Source organism: Dipodomys spectabilis, unplaced genomic scaffold (assembly GCF_019054845.1).
Source record: "Dipodomys spectabilis isolate Male_0828 unplaced genomic scaffold, ASM1905484v1 ptg000098l, whole genome shotgun sequence".
NCBI lineage: Eukaryota > Metazoa > Chordata > Mammalia > Rodentia > Heteromyidae > Dipodomys > Dipodomys spectabilis.
Genome location: NW_024870775.1, coordinates 1277396 through 1292690, shown reverse-complemented (window position 1 = coordinate 1292690; position 15295 = coordinate 1277396). Strand labels below are relative to the sequence as shown.

Here is a 15295-nt window from a genome sequence, read left to right as displayed (position 1 = left end):
CTGCCTATGTGGTGCTGAGGAATCGAACCCAGGGCCTTGTGCATGCAAGCACAGTACCACTGAGCCACCTTCCCAGCCCTGAGGACTTCTTTTTAAAAAAATTTTCAGACCCTAAAATGTGCTTTAATTCTATGAAATCGTGTATTTTTTAAATTATCTTTTAAGTAGTTGTTCAAAGGGGTTTCAATTCAACATGTCAGTTTATGAGTATAATGCATCACTCAGACTTCTTAATCATTGGATGAGTGAAAATTCCTATAGCAGGAAACTGAGCTCACTCAGAGAGCTCAAAAGCTTGCCCTCCTCCACTTCTACCCAGTTATAGACTTTATAAAAGGTAACCATAAATAGATGTAATGCCTATTTCTGAATCTTTACTTAGAAGAAAGCACATACTTTAGAGAAAGATTTAAATAAATATGAACATCTGGGTGGGATGATTTCCTTTTTTGTGGAGGGAATAAGCAACCATAATTTTTACAATCCATGTAATAAAAAATTTGTAGATTTACTCCCACTGTCTTTCAAAAAGAATTTCAAGGGACTTTAAAAAATAAATGTATTAGCTGAGGCACCAGTGACTCACACCTATAATCCTCGCTACTCAGGAGGCCAGCCCAGTCAGGAAAATCTGTGAGACTCTTATCACCGATGAACCATCAGAAAACTGGATATAGCACTGTGGCTGTAGGGAAAGCATTAGCCTTGAATGAAAAAGCTCAGAAACAGTGCCCAGATCCTGAGTTCAAACCCCACAATCAAAAACAACAAAAATCACAATAAAAATTAATGTATGTACTTGGACAGTAGAAGCAGGAGGATTATAAATTCAAAGTCAGTCTGAGTTATATAGGGAATTCCAGGCCAAATTGGGCAGCTGACTGAGACCTTGGCTTTAAAAAGGAAAAGAAAAGGGCTGAGAAGTTGGCTCAGTGGTAGAGTGTTTGCCTTGCATGCATGAGGCCCTGGGTTCGTATTCCTCAGTACCACATAAGCAGAAACAAGCCAGAAGTGGTCCTGTGGCTCAGGTGTTAGGGTGCTAGCCTTGAGCTGAAGTGCTGAGGGACAGCGCCCAGGCCCAAAGTTCAGCCCCACATCGACAAAAAAAATTTTTAAAAAAGGAAAAGAAAAAAAATCATATGTAAAATGTATATAGTAAAAATTAAACCAAACTTGGGTGTTAGTAGCTTATCCTTATAATCCTAGCTACTCAATAAGCTAGAATCTGAGGATTGAGATTCAAAGCTAACTGTGGCAGACAAATCCAAGACTCATCTCCAATTAACTACCAAGGAATTATGGCTCCAGTTACAGAATACTAGCCTTGAGCAAAAAAGCTAAGGGATAGCACCCACACTGAGTTCAAGCTCACTGGCACTGAAAAAAATAATCAGGATAAAAGTTCATTTAAAATAAAAAATATATTTATAATGAACTGTTACTGTGGAGTACTAACATTATTCTTGAATTCCTGTAACTAAGGCAAAAAGAGACACTTTAGACTCACATTTTCCTCTGAATGAAGTCATGTCATTTATCGCCTGGGTTCTTACACACAGAGTAATAAATGGCATACAGTACAGTTTTCAATTAAGTCTTAGAACATACAGGTTAAGTGTTCTTACTTTTAAAATGATGTGCTTTGAATTAATAAAAACATTCAACACTAATTTGACTAGTACAGACCCTATAATGACATTAGTTGTCTTTTCTCCTCTTCTGCTTACCTCTAGCCCAGCATGTTGTTGTATTAACTCCTGGACTTGGGGACACTAACCGTTCTATTACTGTTTCCTATGGTTCCTGCCTCATGGTAGATGATTTCTTCACATTTTCTATTTCTTATTCTCAATGTAGTTTCTTTGGAGGCATCTTTTCCTCCTTATCTGTATAAATGTTTTAGAGTTCAGTTGTTACAGTTTTTCTATTTATTTGGTTTTGTTTTGCCCTATTAGGTGTCCTGACTGAGGCAAGAAAAACCTTTGGGATTTCTGTCTTTCTGTGACTAAATTAAAGAGCAGGTTTTTTTTTTCTATGTTACTATATTAGAGAACCTTATACAGTATAATAAGTATATTCATTAACTTTTAATTTTTTAAAAGCTAAGTGTTTTTCTCATTTTGTTTTTTCAGTGGTTTATATTTACTTTCTATAGAAGCTGAGACATCACAGAGCCATTATTTTCCCAGAATTCTAAATCTATCAACTTTATCCAACTTGGGCTCTTTTACAAAAGAGGAAGACCTAGTCTACTTTCATTCCTCTTTATTTTTTTTCCAGAGCGTTTGCTCTTTTTATTTTCTATAAAATACTTTTCTCACTTGATCACTGTTCTATCCATTTTTTTCTGGGTTCCATGCTGCATTTGTTCTTGGTTTGCCATTTGTTTTGCTGAACAATTCTGTTTTTAATCAACTTCCTGTATATTTTCCAATTTTTTGCAATGGCTGATATTAACACTAAAACATACCCTTCTACATTTGTCACCTATCTGTATTATATGTCAATTATTTTAACTTTTACTGTCACCAATTTTGTTATAATTAAGTCCTGCAGTGATAATCAAGTTATTTTTATTTATTAGCTCTAAAATTTAAAGACCAAAAAATAGAATTTACATTATGATTTCATAAATATTGTTTAATGCTGGGCTAATAGTACTACCAAGGTACCATCTCTGAATATTCATGTCATTTCTATTTTTGTTTTTGTTGGTCATGGGACTTGAACTCTGGGCCTGGGCACTGTCCCTCAGCTCTTCAGCTCAAGGCTAGCACTCTACCACTTGAGCCATAGCACCACTTCTAGCCTTTTCTGCTTATGTGGTGCTGATGAATCAAACCCAGGGCCTCATGCATGAGAGACAAGCACTCTACCACTGAGCCACCTTCCCAGCCCTATTCATGACATTTCATTCAAGGAGTATAGTCTTAGCATCAGCTAAATGAATTCTCATTTTTTATGTTTGCAAAATTATTTTCTTTCTTCCTTTCTTGTATGTGTGTGCGTATGTGTGCCAGTAGTTGGGGTTGACTTTTTTGCTCATGGCTGGTACTCTACCTCCAGTTTCTCATTTCATTGTTTTTAATCATGACTTTCTCAATTTCCCCACCCAATTTATTTTTCTTCTTTTAATAAACATCAGTGTTTTATATTCTTACTCACATTTTCTCTGCTTTTGAGTTCTCTGTGTTCTGATAACCTTCCTCCAAGAACCTTTCATCTTGTGGTCTCAAGGTAGAGAACTTGTTTTCTCAACCTGAGAAAATGTACTGTTAGTGGAGACTTGTCTCCATTGGATCTTTTACTTGGGTCTCATGCCATCTTTGTCTCATGCACTCTTTGTCCACATTGTTTTTCTAGACAATTTCGCCAAGTAACTTTGTAAGATAGGATGTATAGAAAGTAAATTTTCTGTATCCTTGAATATAGAAAATGCCCCTGAGGATCCCTCCTCATTGAATCCATACTCTGACAACCTGTGGAATTCTAGGTTGAAAACACTTTCCTCTCAAATCTTTGAAGGCATTACAGCATTGTCTTTTGGTATTTAGTATAGCTAAATAGGTGTCTAATACCAGTCTGATTTTCATTTCATGTTTGGAACTCCAAAGAATTTTTCTTCAACTGTATTCTGCTAAAATTCCACAGTGATACTTGAGTCTTAATGTGGGTCCTTGTTCATCTATTTTGCAAGGCATAGTCTGAAGCCTTATATTCTTTTCAAATCTGGAGAATGCTCTTATTGTTTCTTTACAATGCTTTCCTTTTCTTCTGTTTTCTCTGTTTTCTCATTTGCCTGCTAACTCATCAAGTTTTAGCACTTGCATGCTAATTTTTTTCTTTTTGTTTTTCTGAGACAGCATTCTGAGACAGCCAGATGAGCCTTGAACTCACAAGCTCTCAGACTTAGCTTTCTCGGAACTTGGGTATCATAGTTCATATCTTGTCGTTTGTACTCTAATGTTCCAAGAAATTGTATTTTCAAATATTACTTGAAATAATCACATTTTTATTGTATTCTTTTCTTACTTTCTAAGCTGTTTTGGTCTCTGAATTATTATCTTAGCTTTCTCAAGTCATTTCACTCAACTTATTTTAAGAATAGTCATCTGCCATTTTTCCTGAAGTTGGGCTTTTTTTAAATTGGAATCTTTAAATTTATGAATGATTTTGAGGAAAATTGGCATTCTTATGATATTAAGCCTTCCTATCCATGAATATGTAGACATTTCAGTGTGGAACACTGAAATATGGGTAAGGTATGCTTTCTACTATGTTTATGTGGTACGTGAATAGAATGTGGGGACTTAAGGATGAATAGCCGCATGGTTGGTAAGTTTCTATCTCAAATATTAGTCCATAGGCTGCAAAGGGCAATTTTATATTTTACTGTTTAAGAGAGAACCTTTTGCCATTGGCCCTATATGAACAGAGCAACAGGTTAGAAAGTAGGCTTCTGAGTTATATTATTATCAGAATAATTACAGAAATGAGGTTTAAGGATTTGCTTTTCTTATGCAAGCTTTGCCTCTGCTTTAATTCACTGAGGCCTCAGTTGTAATTTCGGAATCCATTAGAAGATTTGCTATATCAACTAACAGAGTTGTGGCTCATATAGACTATTTGAAACAAAATATATGTATGACATTGTCATCAAGAAGTTTTACTAAGTAGATACATCTTTAACTTAATACTTGTTTGGTGTCTAAATCCCATGTACTTTAAATTACCCTTGATGGGATTTGTAAGGTTTTTTTTTGTCCTTTATAAAACCTCTCCCTAACTCTCTTTCTTTGACTTAATGTTTCTGTGACAATTTTATGCTTTCATCTCTACAAAAATTCAATTTCTATTGAGTACTGAATTTTAAATCAGAATGCTTAGATTTCAATACAGATAGTGGCCACTTAGGAAACCTTGTTGTCTTATCTGCAAAATGAAGATGTATAGCTGTCCTAACAATGGATGAAACCATATTTTATGAAAATATCTTGTTTGGTTTTTGGTATACAGCAGAGGCTCAAAAAAAGTTAAATTGTTTCCATTTAGAAACATTGTAGCAGAAAAGATTAGTATCATTTTTCTTTCCCTGGATATTTAACATTTAGTGTAAAGCGTTATATAAGTGTGAGTTGACTTTTGTGATACAGTTTTGGCAGCCAAAAAAGGAAGTCTGGGAATGTAAAACCTCAGAGAAAGGCTTGAGAGACAGGATAAGAAAAATGATTGAAGAAAAGAAAGAAAAAAAATCTGTATTTTAGGTTAGCATTTCTTTTTTAAAATAGATTTTTAATAGAATAATTAGTAAATACAAGTATTATAGACTACAAATTTCAAAACATGGACAGATCACAATTACTGTTGTGTAAAAGATAACACACATTTAATAGACATACATCTAATCTAAATTGACTTTTATATGTATTTATTACTTTATGTAAAATACACTAACAGCTTTTAAAAATTATGCTAGGAAAATCCTGTATAGTATTTGAGTATCCAAAAATTGTAAAAACCAGCACAGCCTATTTATTTTGGCACTCAGATGGTCAATTTTTTTAGGAATTTTCCTAGAGTAGATTAAGAATAATATGCTGGAAGTGGCGCTGTGGCTCAAGCAGTAGAGCATTCGCCATGAGCTGAAGAACACAGGGACAGCACCTAAGCCCAGAGTTCAAGCCCCACGACCAAAAAAAAAAAAGAGAAGAAGAATATGTCATATATATAATCTAAGCTTATCTATGTTTTAATTATCTTGTTTTTATGGTATTAGCAATATTATGTTGTTTTGACAGTAGTAAGGGTTGAACTCAAGGCCCTGTTGTTACTAGACGGGCTATTTGTCACTGAGCCTTGATTCCAGTCCCTTTTTACAGTGGTTATTTTTGAGATAGGACCTTGTTTTCTTTCTACACACTTGCCTGGACCATGATCCACATATTTTATACTTCCCATTGTAACAGGGATAACAGATGCACACCACCATTCCCAGCTTCTTCCATTCAGATGGAATCACCTGGGTTCTCCCCGGGTGATTTACAGGCTTGCCTGTAAATAAGATTTTCCTAATCTTAAGTCTCCCACATAACTAGGATTACAGGTGTGGCCCACTGATGCCCAGCATTGGTTTTGAGACAAAAATCTTACTACGTAGCCCAAACAAGCCTGGAACCTTGGAACCTGAGATCCTCTTATCCACACTTTCCAAGTGCTAGAATTACAGGTGTGTAACACCATACCTGGTGATAATTAATGCTGTTTTAATGTGTGTTCTTTATATTTCGTCCCCCAGGGCTGGTGGACTCGGCCTCAATTTTGTTGGTGCCAATGTTGTTATATTATTTGATCCAACTTGGAATCCAGCTAATGATCTTCAAGCCATTGACAGGTATAACAAATTTAAAGTAACTTGCAAATTCTTTCAATCTAAAAATACTCATGGTATCTTTTGATTATTCTTAATACAACTGACTAGATGGAGAACCTTGTGAAAACTTCTGAATTTAAATAGCAGGCTGATAGTAACCATTTGTTTTCTAGTCATTTGTAAATCCCAGTAATATGAAAGAAAGGACATAAGAAGAAATAATATAAAATTTCGAAAATAAAGAACATTTAACAAGTAGATAATAAGAAATTTTGAGAAACTCATGGAAGATAAAAATCAAGTAGAATCTGTGTGATCAAGAAACAGAGGAAAAACCACAGTGCAAAATCTACAAAAAAAGAGCTAAGAAATTTCAAGCTTGAGATTAGTAACTTCAGGATATGAGAGTAGAAGACTGTATCAAGGAGATTTATAAAGTATGTGTGGAAGCAAATTCCCTTCTCACACTACATATTTACAGAGAGGTATTTAATAAGTATTCCTTCATTAGAGCTGAATAATAGAAGTAGAAGCACTTTTTAATTCGTTCTATGAAATCAGAATTTATTTCTAGAATGCAAAGATAGTTCAACTTCCTACAGAACTCAGTATTATATACCATATTAAGAAATTAGGGGGAAAACCCACACTGATCATCTTGATGCTGAAATAAAACAAAATGCATTTGGGCAGAGTTTATCAGCCTTAATAGTTTTAAAAAGTTAAGAATACCAAGGAAGGGGATGGGAAGGTGGCTCAGTGGTAGAGTGCTTGCCTTGCATGCATGAGGCCCTGGGTTCTGTTCTTCAGCACCACATACGCAGAAAAGGCCAGAAGTGGCGCTGTGGCTCAAGTTGTAGAGCACTAGCCTTGAGCTGAAGAGCTGAGGGACAGTGCTCAGGCCCAGAGTTTAGGCCCAACGATCAGCCAAAAAAAAAAAAAAGAATACCAAGTAAATTACCTTAGCCTAAAGACCATTTATACAAAATTCCCAACATCCTAATGTTAGAAGACTGCATGGTTTTCCTTTATCACACAAAGATAGGACAAATATCCTATGATTTCTCTAATATGTTACACATGGAATAACCAAATTCATAGAAAAAAATAGAAAGGGCCCTGTTTTTCCCAGTGAGATGTTGGTGGCTACAAATGTAATCTTTGCATCTTGGTCCTCACCACTCTACCCCTTTGACCCCCAGCATTCACCCCCTCTTCCTCTTACTTCGGGAGATGTGGGTGTCCTGGGCTCTAAAACAGGGGTACTTTGGGAGATCATGTTGGCTGTCACTGCTAGAAGAACTGCTGCCTGCATTTATCTCTGGTATCCCTGTATGCTACCTCTCCTGCCCTGGTTAGTAGCAATAACTGGGAAAGAGGTCGGCTCATTGTGGAGGGAGCACAAACCCAGCTAGGAAGATGGAGACTTGCTGGAGCCCAGTGATGAGGAAGCAGGCAAGGTTGTCATTGGTGGCAGCAAGGTAGGCAAAGCCTCTCATAAGATCTTCAGTAACCATTACCACCATCTTCAGCTGAAGCTCCAGCCTCCTCCAACCTCCTTACAGATCCATCATGTTGCTGCACAACTCTATGATGATCATCTTTCAGCACCCATGTCTGATTGCTGGTACCAACCCTGATGCTACCATTGCCCATGGAGGCAATGGCCCAACACCCTGTCTGGCGCACAGTTGTGTCTTCAAGGGGGATGTGAAGAGACTCTCCTCCCTTATCTGTATGTACAGCATAGATATCTGTATGTACAGAAAGATAATCATTCCTTTACACCTTGCTGTGATGTTAGGAAATAAAAAATGTGCCCATTCACTTTGGGCTCACAATGTTCCAGAAAAGGTGAAAAATACTCAGGGACAGAGCCATCTGCATCAGATATAGAGATAGACAGATGATCGCAGCTCTTTTAAGGAAACTTAATAGCAACCCAGGGCAAGTGTTAAAGAAAAAGACCTTGATTATCGAAAGCTTTGCAAGAGTTAGGTGACTTATCTAGAACTTCACTAGGATTTTCAAAGCTGTGTGTCTGTACTTTCCCAAATTCTGCCTTTGATTCATGTAAAATATACAAACAGGGTATCAATATCAGGCTTGACACAACTCTTACATACTTGACTGACATTAATTGCCAACAAGGAGATTCAAGCTTCATTTTCATTGAAGGTACGGCACCCTCTGAATCTAGTGTTAGACAACGAACAAAAAGTTTTATCAGGGCTGGGAAGGTGGCTCAGTGGTAGAGTGCTTGCTTGCCTTGCATGCTGAGGTCCTGGGTTCGATTCCTTAGCACCACATAAGCAAAAAGAAAAAAGCCAGAAGTGGCACTGTGGCTCAAGTGGTAGAGCACTAGCCTTGAGCTGAAGAGCTGAGGGACAGCGCCCAGGCCCAGAGTTCAGACCCCATGACCGGACCCCCCCAAAAAAAAAAGTTTTATCAGCAGATACTCCATGAGGGAATCAGAGATGGAAATAGAAGTTGTTGACATTTTAATGAGCAGCAATATTTATTCTCCAACTTTATGAACCAAATCAATTTTTTTCACACGTGCCCAAGCCAAACAGTAAGAAACTTTTTGGCAGACTTCTGTCTGGTGAATAGACTTGTTTTAAAATCAATGAAAAGAAGAGAACATCTCAGTGAAAAGGGTATTCTTCAAAATAAAGCCATTGTGGAGAGTTTGTGTAAAGGTGAAAACATAATGGAGCAGAATCTTGAGCCAATTTGAAGACAGTCCCTTACTCCTCCTTTTCAGAACACTATTACATGGGAAGGGGATATATTTGCTGAAAATGGAAAAGCTCCTCATCTGGGAAGAAAAAGGGTGTGGCAAAGAAAGTAAAACATTTAAAGCCATAAATTTCCTTAGGAGTGGAATTATTACTGAATATTCTAGAAGTAATAGCTCCCTTCAAACACTTTAACAAGCCTAGAGAATGTTCAAATGAAGCTTCCTCCAAGCTTTCCTGTAAAATTAGATACACCTGTATTTCCCCCAATCATAGCCACTGTGAATTTTCAGGAGTTTTGATTGATGAATTTGATGGCTTTATCTTTACCATACCTTCACACTCTGAATATAGTCAATATTATTGGACAGTACACTAAAAATAATTGTTATCTGTATTTTTGCATGTCAAAATAAGAGAAGAAAATGAAGTGATAAATTGATTATTTAGAAATCACTATGGATCATTATTATTTAAGTTCTAATGCCAATTTAGAGTCAAATTAATTTCTTAGAAAAGAAAAGGTAAATAAGTAAAAGAAGAATATAACTTAGAAAACTAGAAAATCAAGTAAATAAAACATGTTATATTAAGTACATTATTAAAATAACTAAATTTTGCCTCATTGAAAGGAGGTCATTTTGAAAAGTCTAAGGAGAAAAAAGCAAATATCCATACAAGCATACTTACTTGTAATAAACATTTTATGTACAATTTTATGCACATACATTTAGGAAAACAAAGACAAAGGAATATTATTAACATATGTTTATTTTAAGCCAGGAACTTGCTTTAGTGTTTTTTTATGGAATATCTATTTAATACAATATCTTTTCACTGGACACTGGAACGATATGATGAAATACCCATTTTACATGTGAGCAAGGAGGGGAGACACATGATCTTATTAACTTGCTCAAGTTCCCAGCCAGTAACTGGCTAGGTTTGGGTCTAAATCTGTACAATCTAAAGAGTTTGCAATTTTAACCAGCTCCTCTATACTAACAACTGTCAAAGAAAACAGGTAAAAACAATGGAGAAACAATTCTTTTCTCCTTTTTCCTTCAGTTTTTGTCTTAAAATATGCAACTTTGTGCTTATTGTCTTAAAATATGTAACTTTGTGCTTATTTGATGTAGTTTATCAGCATGTATTATTTTATGCATCTCATGATTCCTTCAAAACCCAGTGCATTCCTCTTCCCTCTTTCTCCTTCCCCTTATACAGTGGCAGGAAGAACAGGAAAGATAAATGAAGATACTAACATACATATTGCATAATAGATTGCTCATACTTGTCTGTATACAGTGGAAAATCCATCACAAGTTCTTGTTTTATGGACCAACAAATTGATGAAACAAAGATGCAAAGTATGTCTATAAAGGTGAAGGATAAATACTCTGAGAAAATTTAAGTACACACATATACCCAAAGACATTTTCTTATGTATTTTCTGATTTTCCTTAGAGGAAAAAGAGACTAAGTTCTTTTCTTCTTCCTCCGGGCCCCAGGAGGAAAGGGAGAATACAGCATGTTACCCTGTTTGGGCAGTCACAGGAACTTCACTACCTTCTGGGGATGTAAGATTTACAGGATTCAAGATGCCCTCTAGTAAAAGTTCCTCTAATGTGAGAAGGAAGGGGAAAGGCAGAGGGAATGCCAAATACAAGAGTAGATACAGCAACCTCACAAGTTCAAACGCAGATTTCCCCCAAATTGTAACATTTTTAAGCATGTTGGCAGTAAGCACTTTAGCAACTATAACAAGCGTTTTAAAAACAGGTGACCTCATTCTTCTCATCCAATAAAGCTTCCATATGAAAAGCTGCAAGGAACCAATATTAGTCACTGTGGTGAGGCAGGTTAGAGTTATAATTAGTATTATGGTCTGTATCAGAACACCTGCAAAACTGGGTAATTCAGTTAAATTGTGGTTTGGACTCGATAATCTGCACATCCATACACTTTGCCAGTTGGTTAACTGCTTTTCTATAACATTTTTTGAGGGTGGGAAATGTTTGTTTTACAACTTTCATAAAGGTATCATTGAATGTTATGATAAAGTAGACATTTAACATGCATACCTGGTTCATTTGTGAAACCATCACCATAGTCAAGATAACGAACATATTGATCACTTCCTAAGTTTTTCTTGTACCCTTTTGTAATCCATTCCTTCTGCCACTCCCCATTCCTTCATTTCCAAGCAACCACTAAAAGCTGCATTCTGTAACTATGGGTTAGTTTAGGAGTTTAATGGAAATTAAATCACTTCGGAATAATCTATTCATAAGGATCACTAAAAGAAAACCAGTAAAAGGTTTTGGACACTGAAAGGTGTTTGTTACAAACATAACAGAAATGGAATTGATATCTATATTTTTCCTATAACAACCTCCTTAATAATTATCTTTATATGAGTATACATATATATAAAATATATTATTACTAAATAATATAGCATACTTCAATATAAACTATTTCTATTTTAATTAAAATTTTCATAATTTTACATGAAAAAGCAATCTTTTGAACCCAAAGTTATATTACTTGGCTTTTGTTTTAAAATCTTTTCAGAGCATATAGGATTGGACAGTGCAGAGATGTAAAAGTGCTTAGGCTGATTTCTTTGGGAACTGTGGAGGAGATCATGTATTTACGACAGGTATACAAGCAGGTAACTACATTTTTCCTTTCTCAAATTGAGATGTAAACATGTTGGGAACAAATTTGTGTAAAAAGTTTTTAGCTTTATCTATAATGTAGAATTTGATAAGATTATGAAATATACTCTTTAAGTATATTCTTATTCAATGTAGATTTCATATTCTATGAAACATCAGTTCTTCGGCTTATTGAATCTTAGTATTCAAAGTTTCTTTGAGCAGCACTTCTTATACTTTAGTGTGAATATGAATCACCTAGGGATCTTGTTAAAGTACAGATTCTGATTTAGTGGGTCTGGGGTGGAACCCAAGGTTCTGCATTTTTAACTAGCTCCCAGGAGTCTCAGTACTACTTGTCCCCAGATCACAATTTAAGTAGTGAGGTCACATCTCCCAAATTGTGGGCCAAGACCTAGTGGTATGCCACAAATGGGTTACAGGTGCAATGCGATACTGATCCCACAGCTCTAAAGCAGTAAGAATGCCTACACCAGCTTCCAGCCAAGCCTTCGTTTGCTCCAGGCTGATGTTCATATATTACCACTTATATTTTCTTTATACACCATAACATGAAGAAGATTGGAGAGCAGTGGCTTAGGGATACTGTATGTAATGCAACTGAAACCACAGAAACACCCCAGTAAATGAAATTATAGGGCTAGAACCCAAGCATACTAGCTACTGTGCTTGGTGTTTTTCACATGCATCTAAAATTGCATTAACTCATTAATAAGCTTAGGATATCAATTACTGCTCCATTCATACCTCTAGGTAAACAACATTTATTTCATTTAAATGTCCTCACTTAAGAAGATCTGGACTGAGGTTCAAGTTTAATTGTAGATCTCAAATTTGAGTTGCTCCCTATATATTTGGTTGGCATCTACTTAAGAGCAAACATCTGTCACATATGGTAATAGTTAACCTAAGAATGATCCAATCTTAAATTTATGCTGTTTTTTTCATTCTAAAATTAGAATTAAACATAGCAGTTTTTGTTTTTTCTTCAACCAGTTAGCTCTATAAGAAACAGCTTAGCTGGGCACTAGTGGCTCTTGCCTGTAATCCTACAGAGAGGAGACTAAGATCTGAGGATCACAGTTCAAAGCCAGCCTGGGCAGGAAAGTTCATAGCACTCATCTCCAATTAACTACCAGAAAAGGGGAAGTGGCCGTGTGGCTCAAGTGGTAGAGTGGTAGCCTTGAGCAAAAGAGCTCACATCCAGGCCCCAAGTTCAAGCCCCATGACTGACAAAAACATACACACACAAAAAAGCACCTCATATTTTGTTCTTTAGTATAACATAGCTACTTGAATTTTTTTTATTTTTCTATCTATTTTACCACATTTGAGAGAAGTACAATATTAATTTTTTAGAGTACTCTCTTAAACTTGTCATAAGTAAGACTTTCTTCAATCATGTAATTTTTGTCAACCTATTATAACATATTTCCTTTTTACCTATTCATTTTAATTCACTTAATGGAATGAAATTACCTGTTGCCTAATAATATACTTTATAATAGTATATAATAAAAAGTTTATCATGAGACAAGGTTATTTGAGTTTTCAGAACTTTATTTAAAGATAAATGATAGTCATAAGCAAAAAGCATTAAATATAGTTTGAAGACAGTTGTGAATTTGAATAATGGATATATAAGGAGCACAACACTCCAGCCTCTTAAATATTCCTCAAATCTTGGGAAAAGATTAAAAAAAAAACATAAAGAAAAACTAGCAGCAACAATGACAAAAAGCAGTAAGTAATGTTGGGAGGAGATAAGAAGATTTTTTTCAGTGACCCAGACAGAAATAGTAAGGAATTTTGAAGGACAGGAGTGAGTTGTGATTGAAGAAAAAGTGAAGCATAGTGAGGAGACTACTAATTAATTAATTGCAGCTTTCTTATGCCATTCTTAGACTCAATAGTTACTGAAATAAGAAGGGGCCCTTACATTGGTAATGTAAAAAAGTACCCTAACCCTTACAGTCTTTCTTTAGTTGTCCTCAAATTGTAGCAAACAGAGGTGTCTATTCTCTCATGAGAGCAATAAAAGGAAAGACTTGGAGCAAAGAAGTAAGCCAGGACCCCACATTTTTGCTGATACTTAGAAGCAAGTCTCTCCTGTTACCCAGAAGACTAAATAGTTGCACTGCTCTCATCCTACTTGAAATATGTGCAGTAGAGGCTAAGATAAGGATGTAAGATATTTAAAGGCAGATTAACAGCCAGCCAAAAATAATTACTGAACAGTTTAAGGAAATAAACACTTTGAAAAAGGCACTATAGCAGGCTGAATAATGTCCATCAAGTCCTAATCCCTGGAGCCCATAAATGGTATTTGTTTTTTAATGCCAGCCCTTGGGCTTGAACTCAGGGCCTGGGTGCTTTCCCTGAGTTTTTGTGCTCAAGGTTAGTTCTCTACCACTTAAGCCACAGCTCCACTTCCTGTTTTTTGGGTGGTTAATTGGAGATAAGAATCTCGGTGACTTTCCTGCCAGGGCTGGCTTTGAACCACTACCCTTGGATCTCAGCCTCTTGAGTAGCTAGTATTACAAGTGTGAGCAGCCATCTGCCTCCAACTAAATGGTACTTTTTTATGAAGAAAAAAAAATTAAAAGGGGATCTTTGTATATGTGATTTAATGAAGCATTTGGATATGGGGAATTTATCCTGAATTGTCCAAACTATCCTTATAAGAGGCAGAGGAAAAATCTGACACTGGAAAGAAGCGGCAGGGTACCCATAGAGGCCGAAATTATGATACAGCCACAACTCAAGTAATGCTGGCAGCCAGGTTAGCTGCTAGCCCAGGCGGGAAAGTCCATAGCACTCCATAACTGGAGAGTTATCCACCAGAAAAGGGGAAGTGGCACTGTTAGTAGTCCAGTAGTAGCCTTGACCAAAAGAGCTCCCGGACAGCATCCTAGAGCCTCCAAGCTGAGTATAGCTCCTTGACTTTAGCTCCGTGATCCTGATTGCAGATTTATGACCTCCAGAACTATGAGAGAATAAATTTCAATTGTTTGAAGCATTACATTTACGGTAACATTCAAGTGTTTGAAGATGTTAAGTTTATGATAACTTGTTACAGGAACCATAGGAAACTAATACAAGCACTTTATAGCTACACAGAAGAAGGATTAATGTCAGAGAACTTAGAATAGATAATAAAAGAAACTTAAAGAAACATAAGTAATAGTCAAAGGGTAAACCAAAAACAAGAATAAACTTCTAGGAAAAGACTATTTGGAGAGACTCAGAAAATGAAATACTCTACATGTAGATTAAGTAGCAAAAGACAGATCTTTCATCTAAGAGAAACAGCCAAGTAATTTTTTAAACTGCAAAACAAAAAGATAACACATGTAAGAGGTTAGGAGAAATGGATCCAGAAGCGGAAACTTCAGTCTTTGTGTTGAAAAAAAAGAATAGAATCAAGAACCAGGAAGAAATGTGTAAAACAGAAAATAATCAATGGATTATATGAGCCCACCAATTTCAAAATAGGATGA

At 36.0% G+C, this 15295-nt stretch overlaps 1 protein-coding gene and 1 pseudogene across 4 annotated transcripts in view; both read left to right on the top strand.

Annotated features, from left to right (window-relative positions):
- Ercc6l2 (ERCC excision repair 6 like 2) overlaps positions 1-15295 on the top strand; it is a 98903-nt gene that overhangs the window by 53685 nt on the left and 29923 nt on the right. For all 4 annotated transcript variants that reach the window (XM_042686663.1, XM_042686662.1, XM_042686664.1 and 1 more), the window contains 2 exons: positions 6296-6391; positions 11689-11788. In XM_042686663.1, coding sequence (XP_042542597.1) covers positions 6296-6391; positions 11689-11788 — 196 coding nt within the window. The remainder of the gene's footprint in view (positions 1-6295; positions 6392-11688; positions 11789-15295) is intronic.
- Positions 7507-9527, top strand: LOC122113546 (annotated as a pseudogene).